This window comes from Rhinopithecus roxellana, chromosome 4, assembly GCF_007565055.1.
Source record: "Rhinopithecus roxellana isolate Shanxi Qingling chromosome 4, ASM756505v1, whole genome shotgun sequence".
In the NCBI taxonomy this organism is placed as follows: domain Eukaryota; kingdom Metazoa; phylum Chordata; class Mammalia; order Primates; family Cercopithecidae; genus Rhinopithecus; species Rhinopithecus roxellana.
In genome coordinates this window covers 127,357,753-127,379,441 of record NC_044552.1, presented here as the reverse complement: position 1 = coordinate 127,379,441, position 21,689 = coordinate 127,357,753, and the positions used below count along the sequence as shown (strand labels likewise).

Sequence of the window (21,689 nt, the reverse complement as noted above, 5' to 3'; positions counted from 1 at the left end):
TTTACAGTTACTCTGAAGCCTGCTAAGAATACTGCTATTTGTTACATTTTTAATAATGCTATTTACTACATTTTAAAAGTTTACTCAAAAACTACATGACTTTCAAGTCATTTAAGAAGTCCAAAAGAAATTCCATGCCAACAAATTTAATTAATTTTGCATGGAATGTGAAAGAACTCGTAGAAAATAAATGAAAGAGGGATATTGTTTTGAAATGGGACTCATTCAGTGTTCTCTAAGGCGGTGACTGCTTTTCCATGTCACTTACTACTGGCAGTTATGTTGAATTATAGAGAGAGTCTGTGGCGTCTCTAGAAGAACTTCTCTTCATGGATTATTTTTATCTATTATTCCAGAGCCAACACAGGAGCTATGAAGTCATAAATCCACATTGTAGCTGCATGAGAACTTGGCCCTGTCCCATATTTGCATGCTGAGTGCTTTCTAAGCAAAGTTCTTTATCCATAACCTTAGTGTAGTCTTATTTTTCTTAGTGAGTACCTGTGATCTCTAATATGCTTTGTTATCTTTTTGTTTTATATCTTTAAAAAATATCTCTATGTTTTTATTCTTTCTGGAAGGAAACGGGCTCACTTGAAATATTTACATAGGTTCTCTCTTTCACAAGAACACGCAGTATTTTGTATTCATTATCTCATTATCTCTTCCCTCCTTGTGTCTTTAGAAAAGTAACAATGGACCGCAGAGGGTAAAAGAGTTTAAGTAATTGTCTCAACTCACAGATACCTAATGGGACAAACACTCCAGGAATGTATGCCTTAGTTCCTGCAGGTGACAATATATATTAACTGGGATTCAAGCTTTAACAAACAGAAAAGACCAGTGTAAAACTAATAACCATAACATAGAAGCACATTACATGATTTTGGCTATCCAATTAAACGTAATAAATATCAAATGTCCACCTTTTCAGAAGAATTACAATAAGAAATATAGCATCTGTAACGCATTTCTCATTTGCCCGAAGAATACTCGCCAGCAGCACTTGTGGCTGTAGTGTTTACCCCGAGATAACTTGTGGGTTACCGTCCTAATATTATCCCCAAAGTTTGCCACGAAATATTTCACTTTTATTATTATTTTTGCAATGCTCTCTCACATTGACTTTGGAAACAAAAGACATTATTCTATTTATAGCATTCTGGGTTTGATAGTAGTATTTCCATATACAAAATATAGTACTTATTGATTGCAGAAATGTCAAATCCTAGAAAATACAGCATTCCTACATACAAAATTATTAAATTCTGATCATCAGATACATTTCTGTTACATTAGGATTAGAAATAAGTTTTATTTAGAAATAACTCTAAGAACAGTTTTTATATTTTATTTTCACTTTGAAATTAAGTAAAATTTGCTTCAGCCTCAAAAAACATGTTTATGTAAAATTAAATGAGAGCTGGCAGTGAGCTGTGTATTTTTTTTCCTAATGGGAAATGGGTTATGGGTTAAAGATGTACAAGCTGGCTGGGCACGATGGCTTATGCCTGTAATCTCAACACTTTGGGAGGCTGAGGCAGGTGGATCACCTGAGGTTAGGAGTTCGAGACCAGCCTTACCAATATGGTGAAACTCCATCACTACTAAATACAAAAAAAAAAAAAAAAAGGATAAAATAAAAATTAGCCCAGTGTGATGGCACCTGCCTGTAATCCCAGCTACTAGGGAGGCTGAGGCAGGAGAATTGCTTGAACCTGGGAGGCAGAGGTTGCAGTGAGCCAAGGTTGTGTCATTGTACTCCAGCCTGGACAACAGAGCACGACTCAATCTGGGGAAAAAAAAAAAAAAAAGGTATAAAAGCTAGAGGCCCTGGCCTCTACAAGCCAGCAATTTAGTTATTCATCTTCCTTGTCTTCTTTATCATTTTAAGACCTTGTCAGGAATACTTTGGGATTACCAATAGTTAGGACCAGGATATTTCATATTTTATAGTAGAGACAACTCTATCTGTGCATTTTATAAGATTAATCAATTGGTATGTTTCTTGGTGAATTTCTATATAAAGAAATTCTATGTAATGAGTTGTTCAATATGAACTGCCTAAAAAGCAATTCCTTACAAATAATACCTAAAAATGCATAAGTAGCAAGTATCTTTTATAATGGTTGGTGTAACATGTTCTATGTTGTTCCTACTTTTGCCCTTTCTCTGTTACTTATTTTACTTTGTCTTTGTTTTAAAGATAATTTTATTTAAAAGTAAAACATTTATGTTCATACAAAAAATATAGCAGAATACGGGTTGGAAAATAAAAGTCCTTCTCCTTTTTCCTTGACTCCTAAAGTTCACATATTTCCTCTCCCCAAATGTCTTGGCATATTCAAGCAGTTATAGGCACATACATAGATAAGTGTGTCTATCTGCATTTATACTTATCTATGTGCCTTTGTAAATATAAATTCATCACTATTTCTCACCTGCAGTGATACTCAATAAAACAGAATTCTCAAAGCCCAGACGCCTCAGGACAAATATCTTGGCTGTCCTTCCTATGCTGGAGCCAATCAGCTGGTCTCAGGGGAGAAGAGGCATTTGGGAGGTTGGGCAGCAGTGATTTGTCAACAAGTACAGAAGCATATCAGTATTTTATCAACTAGTTGTTCCACAACTGTGCCTAAAAGGCTAATACTAACCCTACTTTGACTCATTCAATGGGTGATTTCCCCTCCATGGCTCTCAAGCAAGCCTGCATTCAAGTAAAGATCTCGAAGGACTAGCATCAGAGCCACCTGTATTACCCTATTCCATACCAACTTTTTATATTTTTAAATCTAGTCCCTTATGGTATACCATAGATCCTATACATGTATGCATGAGCTACCATGTCAAAACTACGAAGCAGATAAAATTTATTTCTAGAGCAACCCTTTCAGGATTCCCTCTAGCTCAGCAGGCCTGTTAATCACATTGTAGTGAGCCTGTCCTCCCAATTGTGCCCCACCAGTGATCTCATCCACTTAGAGCTTAGAGCTGCCAAGTTCTCATACCTCATAGCATTTACTAGTCAAGAACATATCATACTGTTTTATTATTATAGCACTTTCCATTTGTCTCATTATTACACTGTATTAACAACACATTGATGGTGGAATAGTAATTTAAACTAATTTGTATCTGTCTTTCTACCTAGAACATTGTATATAAATGTCATTCTATAATGTTTCTGCACTATTCTTTTGGACTACATTGGTAAAGACACAGATATGTACTACCACAAAACATTTAGAATATTTCTTTTTTTATATCTTGAAATTCTATACAAATTTGTAAATAGAGCATTGCCACATTCCTCTCCATTGTCACTCTGTCGACAGTAACAATACCTCTTTATTTCGCCTCTTTTCTTGCATGTTTACCTTTTGTAAAGAGTAGGTACAGAAACCCTTCAGTTAATGTCAGGTTCAATCAGTTGTCTTCATAACACTGGAATTTCTCATCCATTATTTTCTATTTGGGACTGTAAATGAATGGACATGTATTGAGGGTTTACTGCCACAATGCTAGAACCACAATCTGAACATAGGAATGTGTTTATGTTGTTTATGCTATACCATACTAACTCCCTCTAAATGGCACTTTTTTGAGGATTATCTGATATAAGTAAACATGTTTTCTAAACTATTAAGCACTATTCACACTGGGAATTTCTAGTTTATATTTTACAGTCTTTAACATAGTAAGGTGAGTAAATTGGTATGTACTATTAATAAATGCTTTGGGTGGTAATAACTATAATGGAACTTTAAGTGTCAGGTGAAATGTTGCCAGTGAATTGTTAACAAAACTAAAATCCAGTCTTAATCCACTTCTTTTAAAGCCAAAACAAAACATCACTTTTTAGCAAAAAAGGTTATTAAATATGAACCTGTAATGGCAAAATCATTTTAGACAACATTATAAGATTATAGAATAAAATCTGAAATAAAATCTACTGTAGCATTTAGACTTATATTTGACATAAAATGATGACAATATTTGGGAATTCAATGTTATTGTTGTTGTTGTTCTTCCCTAGGTGTTCCAGATTGCATATGTGATTGTGAAGGCAGCTAACTCCCCTCGGCCTGGAAACTGGATTTTGGAACGCTCTCTTGATGATGTTGAATACAAGCCCTGGCAGTATCATGCTGTGACAGATACGGAGTGCCTAACCCTTTACAATATTTATCCCCGCACTGGGCCACCGTCATATGCCAAAGACGATGAGGTCATCTGCACTTCATTTTACTCCAAGATACACCCCTTAGAAAATGGAGAGGTAAGATGAGAAAACTCACCATTTAAGCACATTTAAAATGGTGAAATAGGCCTGTCAGAAAAACCTGAATATATCAGTAATTAATGTGAGGGAGATTTTAAAATAGGATTTAGCAAAAGTACATTTAAATGAGTTATTAAATAAAAAAGAAAAACCTGAGGTGATTAGAATTTTAACTACCTTCATGTGTCTCCCATCTCCAGTAAAGATCAGAGAAGAGGAAATAGGTTTAATCTGGAAAGTCAATGATTAATTTTACATATAAAGAGACTTTCTCAACAATGAGGATTGCTAATGACTAGAGAAGGATTGGAGACCTTACAGGTGGCCTTACATTTGTGTGTACTTTGGTCTGAGATAGAGACAAAAGACATGAATTTGTGAAGAAATGTAATCCACAGGAAAGACCCAAATGAAAAGTAATTCTTTCAATCTTTTGATGTTTTCCTGCTGTCACCCCATAGGCCTACAGTGGGGTTTCTTCCCTGGGTCAGGCTTTGTGGAATAGTAATGTGCAGGAAGTCTTAGGTTCTCTGTGATGTGCAAGTTAGGTTATATGCTTAGTTCAAATATGTTCTACTTCTCCAGTGTCTTTCATCCCGTGGTTGAGATTCATTCATTTATTTTAAGCCACATATTCTAACCATGGCTTCAGTTGTTATTAGTTTATTAGTTGTGTGTGAGGGTGAGGGGGTTGGTGGTTTTTTTTTTTTTTTTTTCTATTTTCTGGCTTCGTTGTGTGTTCTTGATCCAGTTACTTACATTCTCTGTACCTCAGTTTCATCGCCCATAAATCAGGAATAATAATAGTTCTTACCTCATATAATTGTCAAGAAGAATAAATGCATTATTTTATTTAAAGCATTAGAACAATGCTGAAATGCACACTAAGTACTCTGTAAGTGCTATTTTTATTGTTTTGTTGTCATTAAGGAAATAAAAACCGTTACTACTATTATTTTTATTATTATCCTTAGTTTTCTCTCAAATACCCAAGCTTTGACTGAGTGACTCTCTTGGATTATCCAATACCTCTTTAGTATATTTCCCTAACTTGTCTCCCTTTAGTATATGTGACCCATCTCCTTTCATCCTACCTAATTATGTACATCTCCATTGATACTCACACATCTGAAGCTAGTATCATCTTTTATATTTACATTTTCAGAAAACCCATACATTCTATCATGCCCACCCCAGCTGATCTAGGGTTATCTCTAAACACTTCTAGGGAAAATTAGGTTTTTGGCATCAATCTGTCAGACCCTCATTAGGCACTATTTGTGTATTAATATATACCAGTGCTTCACTCTATTTCAAATTCCATGGTCAAAAATACCAGTTTTGGGGAAAAACATTCCAAATAGTACTCTCAGCAGAGATCTCAATCTGCCAAATGACAAGGACTCAAATGCAGTGAGTCAAACAGCTGTTCAACCTGCTTTGTGCCTAGAGGCATCCAATTCCTGGCCAGTTTGGCCTGAGGATGGGAGAGTAGGGACTGCAGAAAGAATTTTGAGTTGAATTTTTATTAATTTTTATCCTAGATTCAGTTTACATAAAACTAATAATTGTCTAATATTTTAAGACTATTCTATACCTTTAAAAATGATTCAATTCAGAAATTTATTAAGCAATGCAAAATACACTTAGGCAGATATGTAAAATGCATGTCACAAGCATATACCCTACCCATTCTCTCCCTTCTGTAATCCCAGCACTTTGGGAGGCCGAGGCGAGCGGATCACAAGGTCAGGAGATCGAGACCATCCCGGCTAACACAGTGAAACCCCGCCTCTACTAAAAATACAAAAAAAAATTAGCCGGGCGCGGTGGCGGGTGCTTGTAGTCCCAGCTACTCAGGAGGCTGAGGCAGGAGAATGGCATGATCCTGGGAGGCGGAGCTGGCAGTGAGCCGAGATCACGCCACTGCACTCCAGCCAAGGGGACAGAGCGAGACTCCGTCTCAAAAAAAAAAAAAAAAAATGGTTCTCCATGTCTTAAACCAAGTCAGCCTGCCAATATGAAACAAAAGATATGTTTGTTAGTTAATTACTTAGTTTCTTTAGTTGGCTATATTGTTTTCACTCCTAGACAACACTTAACTAAAAACTATTTATTGATGGTTACTATTAGGAGCAACTGACTGAACTATCTCTATGACATGTTTCCTTACATCCATTTGTTGCTCATAGGGAAGTGAATGAAATAAGGAACAGAAAATAATTCAAAATATTTGTTATAGAATGATAGGATTGAAGAATAAGAATTAAATTCAGACCTCTCCTAGGCTATCTGTTCATTTTATATAGCTTACTTTGTGGAATATGTTACTTTTTTGAATAGACAGGTGATATTCTCCAAGACTCTCAGCTCAATGGTAATAGAACTGAAATAATAATTGAGGTCTCTGATTCTCAGGTAAATATTTCATCCATAATCTCGTAAAGACTAGAAGTTGTCTTTTAAAGTTGACAATCGCTAAACTTAAAAGTAGTTCAGAGGAGATATAGTATTGCTGGATCTAATGTAAGTAGAAAGACACATGGAATTAGAAGACCTGGATTCTGGTACTGGTTCCAGTTATTTGTGGGACCTTGGTCAAATGATTTAATCTCTCTGGGATTAAATTTCTTTAGGCCAGGCGCGGTGGCTCAAGCCTGTAATCCCAGCACTTTGGGAGGCCGAGAGGGGCGGATCACGAGGTCAGGAGATCGAGACCATCCTGGCTAACGCGGTGAAACCCCGTCTCTACTAAAAAATACAAAAAGAAAAAACTAGCTGGGCGAGGTGGCAGGCGCCTGTAGTCCCAGCTACTCGGGAGGCTGAGGCAGGAGAATGGCGTAAACCTGGGAGGCGGAGCTTATAGTGAGCTGAGATCCGGCCACTGCACTCCAGCCTGGGCGACAGAGCGAGACTCCGTCTCAAAAAAAAAAAAAAAAAAAAAAAAAAAATTCTTTAATAGATGAATTAGTTCAATGCCAAAATTGTTCTAAGGCAGCATGGTAATTTCTAAAATAATATAGTTTTGGCTATCATACAACATTTCAGGATATTCTGAAAGTTTTGGATGCTTTTCTCTAACATTATCCAGACAAAGCTGTGGAATAAATCTCACTCATCAGCTTCAGTTTCAAAATTATGTACTTTCATATAACCCTTAACACCTGGAATACAATTATTAGTTGTTTATGTTCAAAACTTTACAGAGAAGTGACAGTCAAATAAGAGAAGCAAATATTTAAACCAGTACATAAAACATGATTGTATAAGTACTATAACAGTAGTGTGTACAGAGAGCGATAAATCTCCCCCTGCTTGAGTGGAAGGAGGCACATTGAGAAGATAACTTCTCAGAATACAGGACAGCAACAACTCTTATCTCAAAAGTCTCAAAGCCAATATGCAAATTCATCTCTAATAATGCCTATGTGTTAAACTCGGTACATACAGAATTTACCTCCTTTGTTGATGGATATTGTTATTAGATATAGGATTCTAGGTTTGCAGTTATTTTGTTTTGGGACATTTTATTGTTTTCTGGTTTCCATTGCTTATGCAGAGAATGCAGCTATCTAATTACTATCTTTTGGAATGACTTTTCTCTGATTTCTTTAAATATTTTTTCTTTATCTTTGTTCTTCAGTAGTTTTACTGTGATGCTCCAGATCTTCACTGCCCACTGCAATAGCTACTAGCCATATGTGGTAATTAAAATCTAAATTTCAGTTAATCCAAATTAAATTAAAATTCAGTTTCTCCATTGCACTAGCCACATTTCAAGTGCTCAATAGCCACATGGGACTAGCAGCCATCACACTGGATTGGGCAGAAAGGAACATTGCCATTATTGCACAAAGTTCTGTTGGGCAATGCTACTGTAGATTGTACCTTTTTATTTTCTACATATCTACAGACTGATGTCTTTCATCAGTTCAGAGAACTGTTCAGTCATTACCTCTCTAAATATTGCCTCTTCCCCATTCCCTCTGCTCTATGATTCTAATTAAAAATGACTTGAAACTTTTTACTGTATACACTATGTATCTTAAACTCTCTTCCTTAGTTTTCATCCTTTTGTCTTTCTGTAGCTTCATTCTGGATATTTTCTTCTGGATTATTTCTAGTTCATTAATTCTCTTCTCAGCTATGTAAACATTGCTATTAAAATTATTCATAGGATTCTTAATCATATTGTAGTTTTCAGTTTCTAAATTTCTCTGGTTCATTTTCGTTTTTCTTTCTTATTTTTTTTGAGACAGAGTCTCACTCTGTCACCCAGGCTGGAATGCGATGGCGCAATCTCGGCTCACTGCAACCTCCACCTCCCAGGTTCAAGCGATTCTCCTGCTCAGTCTCCTGAGTAGCTGGGATTACAGGCATGTGCCACCATGTCCAGCTGTTTTTTGTATTTTTAGTAGACAGAGTTTCACCATGTTGGCCAGGATGGTCTTGATCTCTTAACCCTGCAATCCACCTACCTTGGCCTCCCAAAGTGCTGGGATTACAGGCATAAGCCACCGTGCCCAGCCTGGTTCATTTTCAAATAGAAGTTGTTTCTCATTTTACATTGAAATTTTATATTTATAGTAAAATTTTAATTTAATTATATGATTTATTCTAAAAGTTTCAATATTCTATTTTTGATCTCCTCGAACATAAAGTAAAAATTATTTTTAAAAGTTTTTGTCTGATAATTCTAATATATGACCTTTTTGGATATATTTTATTTTCTGTTTCATCTGCTGATTCTTTTTATGCTGTCTTACGTTCTTATGTGCCTGATTATCTTTGTATAACAGAAGTTGTATTTGAAAGAGAACGTGTAGAAATAATTTGAGAGCTAGTATATTGTTTTCATCCTGTGTGGATTTTCTGATGCTACTGCCAGGCAATGGAAATCTGAATCAACTTAATTCAATTTTAGGGATTCAAATTTCTGGGACATTCAGATGATTCAAAGTGGTACTACAACCCAGTGACAGCTGCTTTAATTCCAGTATATGCTCATTCTCATGCTGCCTGTCTTTGGAGTCCAAGGCAGCGTGTGTGGGAATTACCAAAGTCCCACCCATGCAGTCCTGGAATCCAACTTTTGTCCTCCTAATACAACAGGGCTGTCAAAGTGCTGCTCAGTCTCTCAGCCATGTCTCTGGACAGGAAAATGCTCACAGGACAAAAACTGTCACAACATACCAATCACCTGTCTAGACATCTCTTTTGTCCTTGATGTTGAAAAGGTTATTCTTCACTCTCCTGATAGCCCTCACATGGCTTTAAACATATGTTTTTGTATATTTATCCAGTTTCTCTAGTTGTTATCATTGACAGTGTTGACTCTTACTGTATAATCTACCATAAATAGAAGCGAAGTTGCACATGCATTTAATTTTTTTTTTATTTTGGAATTCTGTTAAATTTACACACATATATGAAGATTACAGAGAATCCTCACATTCCCTCATTCAGATGTTCCTAGGAATAATATCTTAAATAATGACAATACACATGTCAAAACTAAGAAGTTAGCATTGATACATTGTTGTTAACTAAACCGCAGACCTTATTCAGGTTTCATTCACTTCACCAATTTCATTTTTTCTCTTCTGGGTTCCAATTCAGGTACTATGTTGCATTTAGTGACTGATCTGTGACAGTTTTAAGAGATATTTTAAGAGATATTTAGAGATATTTTATAGACTATTATTCAGTTTGGGTTTGCCTGATGTTTTCTCATGGTAAAACTGGGCTTCTGGATTTTTGGAACCAATACCACAGAGGAAACAGTTTTCTCATTGCATCAATCATTGTTTATTAATATATGCAAATATTTTTTGTTTCTTTTTTATTGGTTTATGGGGCTTATGCTTCTATTAATAGGTAGATTTTAAAAATGATTTATTTTTAATTTTTATGGTTACATAATAGGTATATATATTTTAGACAGATTTTTAATGTGGACAACAGTATCTAAATATTTACTGTGATTTGTAATGTATATTTTTGACTAAGCATTGAATGGTCATTTTCTTCCAGACCATCAAAATATTCCTTAAATATGTCAAAATAAGAAAAACAAGTCCCTCCCTCCCTTCTGCCTGCCTGTCTGCCTGCCTTCTTTCCTTCCTTCCTTCCTTCCTTCCTTCCTTCCTTCCTTCCTTCCTTCCTTCCTTCCTTCCTTCCTTCCTTCCTTCCGTTTTTTTCTTTCTTCTTTAAAAACAGGTTCTCATTGTGTTGCTCAGACTAGAGTCCAGTGGCATGATTATAGCTCACTGCAGCCTCAAACTCCTAGTCTTAAGAAATCTTCCTACCTAAAAAATCAACCTCCAGCTAATTTTAAAAATGTTTTTTAGAGACAGGGTCTTGCTATGTTGCCCAGGCTGTTCTCAAACTCCTGGCCTCAAGTGATCCTTCCACCTTAGCCTTCTAAAGTTACAGTCTTCTGAGATTACAGGCACGAGCCGCCATGCCTGGCCCAGAGGAATTTTTAAGGCCCATCCATGTAACAAGGCATTATGAAATAAATATGTCTGAATTATTACACACTAGTCAGACAACAATGTTCATGTTTTAGGCTTAGAATATTAATAGGAAATAGTCTTCTTATGACTAACGCCAAATCTACTGAGTCTAAGGTTTATTACATTGCCACTCGTCTAGAGAATTTAATTTTTGAGACATGTGCCAAAATCTTTAGAACATTAGAGCTGAAAGATACCTTAGGTAAATTTCTCATCGATCTATTAAAGGATATTCAAACCCTCAATTTCAGCCTCTGTATCCAAACTTCAATACTGTCCCATGTCCATATCATCACTGGAGAGGTCTAGTCTTTCCTTATGGCCTCTTTAATCTTAATTGCATCATCTCTGATGTTTTATTTGGCTTTGTTACTCCAGCTATTCCCACCTGTTTCCCTTCATGGTTTAATTTGGCCCCTTCTCTGCCCTCCACCCCACAATGATTTCAAGAGATCAACAAATGTTAATCATGTGGATTTGCCAGTCCCCTAGATAACTAGGTTCAACTACTACCAAGAAAGAGCTTAACCCTGAAGCTTAGCATCCTAGGCCTGCACCTAAAGGGAGAAGAGAAGCTCATTCTGAGCTATGAGATAATCATAAGGTATCAAGTCTCAAGGCCTGGCAAAGGATGGATAATGGAGGACATAGGCGGGACAATAATATGACCGGGTGTGTCTCTATCCAGGCTGCAAATAGAAGGAGGCTTTGAGCAAAAGCCTTAAAAGAGTTTTATTTTAGAAGAGCAATTTTCTGTCATCAATGCCAAGAGAAGGCTCAGCAGGGACCCTACTTTGTCCTGCTTTGAGCAAATGATACTGAGCTCCCTAAGAGAATTTGCAGGGTATGAAGCAACAGACCGCAGAAGCCTCCATTACTTTGAGGTCAACCATAGGGTAGAGTTCTTGTGGGAACAGCTACATAACATGCATGTCCAGCAGTGCCGCAGGGAACCAAGCCATCAAGAGCTGCTATCATAGCCCAAGTGCTGCCTCTGCTGAAAGCAGTAGCCCAGATGCTATTGAGAACTGCTAACAAGAACTGCCACTTGGAAGCACCTCGAGAATTTGGCTTTACTGGAAATCACCTAGAAGCATTTGAAAAATAGCCACTCCTGAAACCAGAACTTTTAATTCATTAGATTTGTCAGAAGCTCAGGGCTTCAGCCTTTTAAACCCTGTAGGAAAAAAGGGCACCAGTTATTTAGGGAAAGAATAGTGGTCATTCCAGCTACTTCCAACTGAAGAAAGAGACTAATTTTTCTGTCAAGAAACGTGATAGGTTTTGGTGGACTGAATCTCTTGACAGGTTTGAGTCGAGCAAATAAACTTCTAACTAAAATTAAGTTATTGATGGTCAAAGGGGTAGCTGAGAGAAGAATCACAGTAATAATGTTGAGGAGGACGAACTGTCTAGATGGCATTGCTTTAGAGATCCTAGAATTAAAATTATAATATTTTTCTGTTGTATGAGACTTTTCCCTTTCTATGACTCAGATTATTGCTTTTAATTTATTTGGATTGTCACTAGACTGCTAACTAAATATTCATGGTTGCCATAGTGATTTTACTTCTATTTCCTCATACAGAGAACTTTAAGTTATTTACATATGATTTTTTTTTTCCTTCTTACCACCACCTTCTCCTTCTCCTGGACTGCAGCTCAATGGAACTTAGATTCACTTTGATTCTGCTTTGAAACATGGCAGGCTTGTATAAAAATCCCTGGAGAAACAATCATTAAATCTTGAAGACACTTTTTTTTTTTTGTAAACTGTATGTAGAGCTTTGATATTATTTTGATTTCCTATGTGACAGAATTTTATATATACAGACAGAATATTTTTCTTCCTCTTTTCATCATCTGACATTATGGTGATCCTTAGAATTGCAAATACAGGAGAAGGAAGACACAAACCCAAGACTGTATTAAAAAATGTTTCAGAAATTCTCCTTTGATATAACATTGTTAAGGTTATAACATGATTTCACATGTGAGTTTGTATGGAAATGAGGGAATGGAAATGAAGACCTAGCCTTTCTCAATTACCCTTGCAATTGTTCCTTTAGGGAGAAACAGTGGAGTATCGCTAATTTGTATTGGTTTTGAATAGAAATTTAGGTAAATAATTATTTGGGGTTTCAGGCTTCCTTTCTCTAAAAATAATTCTTTTTAAACCAATGTGGGGCCAGTCAGTACCTGGAGCAACAATATTAAAATACCTCCTTACAATGAGGTTTATATGGAGTCCTATAAAAAATGAAATGTTTCAACTCTGGTTGGAAGACACAGAGCAGCTGAAATATTTTGGAATGACACACACATAAAATACATTATCTATTTAAGGTAATTTATTGTTATATTTTAAAAATATATCATTGTAATAAAATAAAGATAAAATTAAGAGGATTATATTCCTCCTTTTTCTCTGCTGATCAGTTAATAGACTCCCTTACTCCTCCAAAATACGTACATATATATATAATGCCCAGAAAGCATCCACAAATCCTTATAAAATTAATGCAGTATTGTTGAAAAAGAAAGATAGCCAGAGAAACTGAATGAGAATGGAATCCTGAGGAGAAAACACCAATATTTAAGAGACCTGGTTGTCTCAGTGTTGTGGAACAGGAGCCACTGAAATGGAACAGAAGGGTAAGCTTCTGTCAAGCTGGGTAAAGAAGCCCAGGGCTGTGGAAGAAGGTACAAAGACACTGCACACTGACTTTTGGGGAATTACCTGGATTTGGCTTTCAGATAGCTCTGCAAGGATTAACAATAGGGTTCAGAAAGAAGAGTAAACTACCTAATATGTGCCCCAGCCAGTTTACATGGTTATGAAAATGCTCAAATTAGATTTTTATGGCAACACTCTCTTTAACCTCTACAATATGATAGCATTTCCAGCCTTTTTATTCTCAAGGTTCAGTAGGTAACATTGGCTTAAGCCCACTCCTAACTGTGAAATGACTGAGCTGGCTCAGCCTGGAATGCAAGGGGGGAACATGAGAGGGAACCAGCCATACCACATGGGGCCATGGCTAGGGAAGGCAGAGGCGACTGAACAAGACTGAAGGAATGTGAAGCAAAACACCACAAGCTTACTGAAGTTGGAGGACCAGAAGGCATAGGTGAGGGTCTCAGTGCTAATGTAGGGTTAGTCCAGGACTAAGTAGACAAAAATAATAATAAAAACAACAACAATAATAATAACAATAACAAATGATGGCTAGTATTTGTTGCACATTTATTTTATGGAGGATGTTAATCTAAGAATTTCCCATGTATAAATTCATATATACTAATACTTGTCTCATTTTACACCTGAGACACAGATAGTACAGAGAGGTCAAATAAGTTTCCCAGGGTTCCTTAGTTAGTAATTTTTGGAGCTTTGATTTGAATTCAGTGTATTCTCAGAGCACCAGAAAGGTACAAGGCTAAAGGTTTCCTTCTGTCTGGGGTTTCCTGGAAAATCTTCTCAATACTATAGGCTCAGAAGTCCCCTCTCTTAGCAGGTTCTGCTGAAACTCTATGTGAGGTTGCACAGGTCTGAGTTTGAGCTGCTGCTTATTTTTTATTTTGGGGTTTCAGTGTTTTCATGTTTTAGATTAAAAAAATTCTTTACCTTTAAGCTTTGATGAATTACTTCATTTTTATATCTAATAGGTTTTTTTTTACCTTCACTTTAATTGATTTCTTAACCTCTTTATCTTGCTCATTTTTTAATCTTTTTAATGATTTTAGATTGCTGATTTTAATAATTTTATCTTGGTATATTTATATTTATCAGTTTTTTCTGCTTCAAGCTTTATTCTGGCAAATGATGTATATTTATATTTCTTTTGTGTTGTGTTTAAAATATTTTTAAAATTTGGTTCTGGATTTTCATGTATTTCAATTGTGTTATATACTTGTCAGATTTTTTTCTTTAATAATTTTTAAAGTGACTTTTTGCATTACTTTTGATCATTTTACTCTTAGCCTATTTTGCACTTTTGATACCTAAATATAATCTTGTTTGTCTAGTGTTTTAGTGTCTTTATTCATTGCTTCTACATGGCAATAGGAAATATGACCATAAAAACCTCAGTGAAAGTAACCCACATTTACAGATGGCTTATATTTCTTTATCCCACCCCCCCACACCACACCCATTCAACCCATCTGTAGCCTCCCTTTCAGTTGTTCTTAAAAGACCTTCCTTTTTAAGGGAACTTACATTTTCCCTTCAATACTAAATCCCAAAAGCTAATAGCAATACAGAAGATCCACTGACCAACAGTTCTTCCCAAGACAGTAATAGTAACTTACATGCATAATTGTTAAAGCAGTTTTAAGGTTTTTGTTTTGTTTTTTGCTATCCATGTTCCTAAAACATGTTATTCCTCTAAAATTTTACTATATGAAATAATTGACTAATGGTTGAACAAATAGTATAAACATATAAGGAAGGTGATATGGGTTTTACTCACAGAAGAATCCTCGAAACGCATACCTGATTTGGTTCTAATAAGAATCACATTACAGGAGATCCAATAGAAGCTATATAAAAAGGGTTTTAGAAAATATCTTTAAATATTAATTTGCATCCACTATAGCGTTACTAGTTGAATTTAACTTCCTTCCAGTACACCTGTAGAATGAGCTATTGAGTTTAACTTCTTTCCAGGCGTGGTTATGGAGTCTGCTAGTGTTTAGGCGTCCCAGGGGCCACACCATATTAAATAGGCTGGTGATAAAAATGGATAGGACAAGATTTCTCATCAGGAACATTTTAAACAGAATCTGTTGATTCTATGTTGGGGGCAGAGGCTGGGAGAAATAGGGAGATATTAGTCAATGCATTTCTTTTATAAGTGGGCAACAGAACCCATCTTTTGTGGTCAAAGTACTGCAGAACTTCTCAAGCATTATACCCATGTTTCAGTTTTTGACCACGACTTTAATGCTCCACAAGGAGGCCCGCTAAGAATATTTTTCTTGTCCATTTCTATAAGAGAGAACAAAATGCTGTGTTAGACATAGTTGAGACCCATTATAATAATGTCACTACATTTTGAAATAAAATTCTGAAATGCCTTAATACATAAATCAATTTATGAAGTCTTTAAAATTGGCTGCTAAAACCAGTAAAATTATATTTTTGGAACATAGTTAACTATTTTGTGCACATAAGTGAGGCTGTAGATACTAGGGTTTTAAATGACTTAAAAGAGATATATTTCTCCAAACTGTAGGTAATTATATCAATATTACTTTGACAGAGATATAGTAATTCTCTATCTTAGAGTAAAATTTATTAAAACATTAAGTAAACCAACAAGTAAATACACTTTTGGTCAAACAAAACCTTAAAAATTATGTTTTTCTTTTATTTGACTCAAGCTAATTCTTTCTGTTATTTTTGTTATTAATTGACTACTCAGGTAAAATTCCATCTAAATTGAATTGACGTCATCTATCCCATTGTCAGAAAAGACCAGCCCTCTATCCCATTCAATTTATTAAACCACTAATCTTCCGAACTTTTCTTCAAAGCTTGTCAGTTTTGATCCAAATAAACTTCAGATTTCATTGTGTAGACCTGTTACTTCTTGTGTGAAAGACAGTATGGTTTCATAGAATCCACTCTTGGCCATTGTTAGTATTGTACAGATAGGCACACAAGCATTTAAATATGCTAGCACCTTATTGCAAAAAAAAAGTTCTACTTATATTCATTGCAATTTATTATAGAAAATGTTTTCTGAACTGAAAATTATAAACTGTTGTCAATAATTCAAGTCCCAATTCTGAAGTGTATTGAGATTACTGAACTGTGAGGCAGGAACAATATTTATTCTCTACATAAAGAAAGAAAAGGGCTATTAAATGAACTTGATATTATAAGAAGCACTTCAGGTTGTCAAAATTCATATATGACATCTATAATCAGGCCTAAAATCCCAAGTAAACATTCCCTGATGGAATGGCAGATCATGCTAGATTTGCTGGTTATTATCAGTTTTATTTTACGTTACCTAAGTAGAGTTTAAGCCTTTCAGTTAAAATATGACTCCCAAGCAAAAGGAAGAGGATTAGTGGATTAACTATTGTTTGTATTATCAATAATATTGGCAATAATCATTTGTCTATTGCGCTGTGTCAGTTACAAGGCACTCTGCCATGCATTCTTCCATCTGATCCTCACCAAAGCCTTGGAGATACTTGAAGCCAAAATTGTTGTTATTCTCATTTTACAGATGGAAGTGAAGGAACTGATTTGTGGTCACACTGTAGTAAATGTTCTACACTAATCTCTAGTCCAGGTCCAGTGCAGACCTTCTGATGGCAAACCTTATAATCATTCCATTCATAAATGGAACACTTAGGTCCAATCAGTCATTTCCTAAATGTATATTTACCATTGGTCACAAGGGTTTGTACGACACTGTGTGGATAATTAAATGCCATCCACCATCTCTACTGAGAAAAACCCAAGGGTGTGTCAGTTAATCAGTCTTACACGGGAAAGATAATGTACTATAATCTTTATTGCAAAAGTATACTTGAAAATATAACAAAGGATATTGAAGCTATTAAAATAAGCTTCTGATCCTTAGGGAAACTATTTCAACACTAGAGCTATCATCAAAAGTCCTTGAGACAAGTAACCCAGGAGTGGAATGGTTATGATTACACTTTATAGGCAAACTTAAAAAGATATCAGAATTTGCGTTACTAGGTCCCCTGCTATGAAGTGAAAACTGGAGAAAAATGTACAGCAGAGCATTCTAGCCTGAGGATGTGTACTATTTTGCACCATAGCAGACTGACTACAGTCAAATGTTTTCATTGGAAAAATGTAAATGAAAACTATTGCTCAATTCTGCTACCTGGGTAGTACATAAGACATATAATTTAAATTCTAATCATGGATAACAAAAATCCTATGATACTTATTTTGCAAAGGAAAATGGCAGTCCTGGCAAGATTATAAGTTAGAAAATTATATTTCCTTTGTGTAAATTTGTTCTTTAGCTTCATTCAGTAATCAGAATTATTTGTTTCCTTTTTCAAATTATAAGTGCCCTCTAAAACCGAGCCTACTACTGTTATGTTGAGCCATGGGAAATTGCCAATATTTGACTATTTTATTCAATAAAAATGCAGTTTCATATGGTTTAAACTAATAATATGCCAAAGCCTGAATAGAAATACTTGCAGAAATACTGTCCTAAGTATAACCTCAGATGTACACAGTATTTTAGCAAAAGCATCAATGGGAAATCAGACAAGTCCTTTTGCTAAAACAATGTGTAAGTATAACAATGTATAAGTATAATTTAATTTGTGAAGGCCTTTTCTTTACCAAATTAGTAATATGGTGAATATTAAACTAAACATGAGTCATACTACATTTGTTTTTAAATTTTGCAGGTAAGGGGGATATAGCAAATAATATTTTTGTACTAATAATCAGGCATTATATGAGTTGTTATAAGGAACTACATGAAAGTTGGTGGTATACAGGTTACCAGTAGTAAGTTTGAGAACTGTGTTGTTTTGGCTCACAGAATATAAAGCATGTATGTATATACCTGTATCTTCACATAGACACACTCTGTTACCCTTATATGTATTATATAATCACATGTGTAGATGTTCATTTTATCAGGAGTGACAGTTGACACCTTTTAGGGGCATTTTACATATTTTAAAACCTGACATCCACTTACAGCACTTATCCACTATTCTCTTCAGGATAAACTACCTTTATTGCATGACTGTTGGTAAAATTTCTTGGATTATGTCAAGGGGAAAAAAAATCCTCTATTGCTTTTTAAAGAAAAAATATCAGAATGGTTTAATTTTGTGTTATTTTTTATCTCCACATTAGTTTGTTCTTTCGGTGGATTAAAGACATTTTTCTCTTCCATTATTTCAATTTGTTATGTTGCATCCATTTATCTTATAGAAAGATAAACTTTTGTGTCGAATTAGCTGTGGAAGACCAGTGCACACATTAATCACTACTAAGCAAATGCATTACAAAAAAAAAGAGGACAACAAAAATGAGCTGGAATACAGTTTCAGTTCTAACACCAAACAATTTAATATCATGAATAATTTTCTTGGGAATATGTAGCCAGTGAGTAGACCTCAACATTTAGCTATTTTTTTCAATAAATAAACATTGAGCACTGCCTTTATGGCAAACACTGTCTTAGGTGCAGGGGATAACAGACATTATGCTTTGGAGGGATTAGATAAGAGATGAAATAAGTCAGAGTAAAGATCTGTAGTACAGAAAAGTCTTGGTTACAAGATTACAGAGAGAGAGAGAGAAAGAGAGAGAGAATGGTAGTGACCTGTCTAGGGAACTGTGTGGTTGCCACATGGAAAATGTGGAAGGGAATGATGGGAGACAGGCTATGTTCCTAGCAATTGCCTTGACTCACCATAATTATTTCACCTACTGAATAACTGAATACATTGCGTAGAGAGGCTGTTTGTACTGAACTGTAAAACAGTTTCAGGATGAGAAAATTACATTTTAAACGTACACTTAGGGAAAACAAAAACAAAAACAAAAACAAAACACCTGCCTTGCAGAAACGTGTCATAGAAACAGATTTTAGGGAGAATTATTTCCCTGTACAATGATTATGATTAAGTAAATGTTAAAATAAAAAGAAGGATGTTTAGCAGCATAAGAAATAGAAACATTTGGAATTTTAGCTTTGATTTATACAATGCATCCTGTTTCATAAATGTTTTCCAACAATGTTTACATAATGTGGGGGTCACTCTTTAGCATGAGAGGCTCTGTCACTAGTATTACAATGTGTTAGCCCCTCATTTTCTCCAGTGTTTTTGTAAATCTTTCCATTGACAATCTTTTAATAATTCCTAAAACAATCGGGGCTAATGTTCGAATTCTAAGTTCTTGTCATAAATCAATCAACCCAGTTGGCAGGAGATGGATGTACTCTTTTTGCTGGTGTTCCATGCTAAGAAAAGCACACACATTTTTCTTGAGAGTATGGTTAGCCGAAAAGCATCTGAGAACTGATGGAATCCTAAGGCAGACAGAAAAGCCAAAAGCCAAAAGCCAAGTAACTGGTTTTGTCTTCAGCACTTACATTTTGTTGTCTGGGTGCCATGACATAGCCTCTACTAGTTAATTCCATTAAGCAACATGGGCCATTTAAATATAGGCAAAAGAACAACAAAACAAAGCAAACAAATAAAAACTCTGTGACCGCAGAAAGAGCGGGTAACATAGACAGAGGACTACAAATAGTGTTCTTAGGAAGATAAATCATTAAGACAGTAGCAAAATGATGTCCTGAGCAACATAAAGTGTGTATACCCTTCTACCTGTACACTCAACTGAAATTTGCCAAGGCTCACTAGTGTCTTTGAGGCACCCTTGAGAGGGGAACCCGGAAATAACCGTCATCCTCAGCCCTTCCATGGTAAGGCCCTACACTAGGACTCAGAGGAGAGATAGTTCGGAGCATTTTATCCCTATCACTGGAAAATAGCTCAGTTGGTGCCTAAGTTCCTTTAATTGAAAATAACACAGGTAATTTTTTAGCCAAATGAGATTTTTATCAAAAAAGCAAACAAAGGCAGCATGTGAAAAGGAGCTGATATCAGTAATTCCAAGAATACTAAAATTTGTCTTAAATAATAAAGAAATAGCATCTTCAGGCCCTTTAGACTTTGGACTTCAAAATTGGATGCAGATCAAATAGAATATTTATATATTAAAAAATCCCAAGAGGACTTGTACAGCATAAGGTAAATACAAATCAAGGTTGAACAGATATAAAATAATTAGGTCAAGAGTAATCAACAAAATACATGCAGAACCAAACAATACTTTGATATTCTGGTCTGGAAAGAGGATTTGGGGTTATTCTGAAAAATAGCATCACTACAACTCTGTCCAGAATTCACAGCTGCAGAAACAAGAGTAAACAAGTCATCTTATTAGAAGACTGCAAGGTTAAAGAACAGCTAAAGGTTCAAAACTAAATGACATTCTTGTTAGTTCCCTTTGATACGGTTATAACTCATGCAATTCCCTAAAGGAAAACTACAAAAAGGATGTTTCTTGAGATAGGAATACAAATAAACTTTTGCTTGTTTGTTTGTTTTGTTTTAAATCCAGTAATAAGAATGAATGTTTTCTGTATTTGCTTTTTTTAAAAAAAAAACTCTATATTTTATGTGCAGACACTTAACATAAAATCTTTTCCCAATGTCTTTTCCTACATGATTAGGTAGTTGAAAGATACTACTGTTTACCAGGCATTGCTAAAAGCTTTTGAGTTCCATGAGGGAGGGTGCCATGACCTACTCCTTTGTACATTTGCCCACTCCTCAGTTTACATCCCATAAACATATATGTATGGTCTTCCATGCAGTCAGCCAATTCAGATAAATCATGCCTGGGAGTTGAAAGTGGGAACTGACTTGTCTAGTTTGAATATTCTGATTATTGAACTAACTAGCTTAGAATTTTGTGGTGTTTGCATATGTCATTCATTTATGTACTAGAGCTACACCTAAATCCCAGAAAAAATCGATAACAAAATAACCTATCATTCTAGATTCAAATTTTAAAATCCACAGAATATTAATAACACAAATTATTTGTATGACAATGACTTCTATTTTTTTCATTTCACCCTCAGAGATCTGTACTTCCTCTATCCAAAAGCAACACAGAAGCAAAATGTTACAGAGATACCAGAATGTTGCCCAGAAAACCGTGCATTAATTATTCAAGCCAGGAAACTCCCAATTTTGCAACTCTATTTTATCATTTAAGAGAGATCTTTCCACATGTGTGTACTAAAAAAGAACAGAGAAATGACCAGTCTTCTGTA

General features: G+C 35.3%; 1 protein-coding gene across 7 annotated transcripts in view; it reads left to right on the top strand.

The window, feature by feature from the left end:
* Nucleotides 1-21,689, top strand: part of LAMA2 (laminin subunit alpha 2) — a 676,086-nt gene that overhangs the window by 254,644 nt on the left and 399,753 nt on the right. For all 7 annotated transcript variants that reach the window (XM_030928801.1, XM_030928799.1, XM_030928802.1 and 4 more), the window contains exon 4: nucleotides 4,040-4,282. In XM_030928801.1, the coding sequence (XP_030784661.1) occupies nucleotides 4,040-4,282 (243 nt within the window). The remainder of the gene's footprint in view (nucleotides 1-4,039; nucleotides 4,283-21,689) is intronic.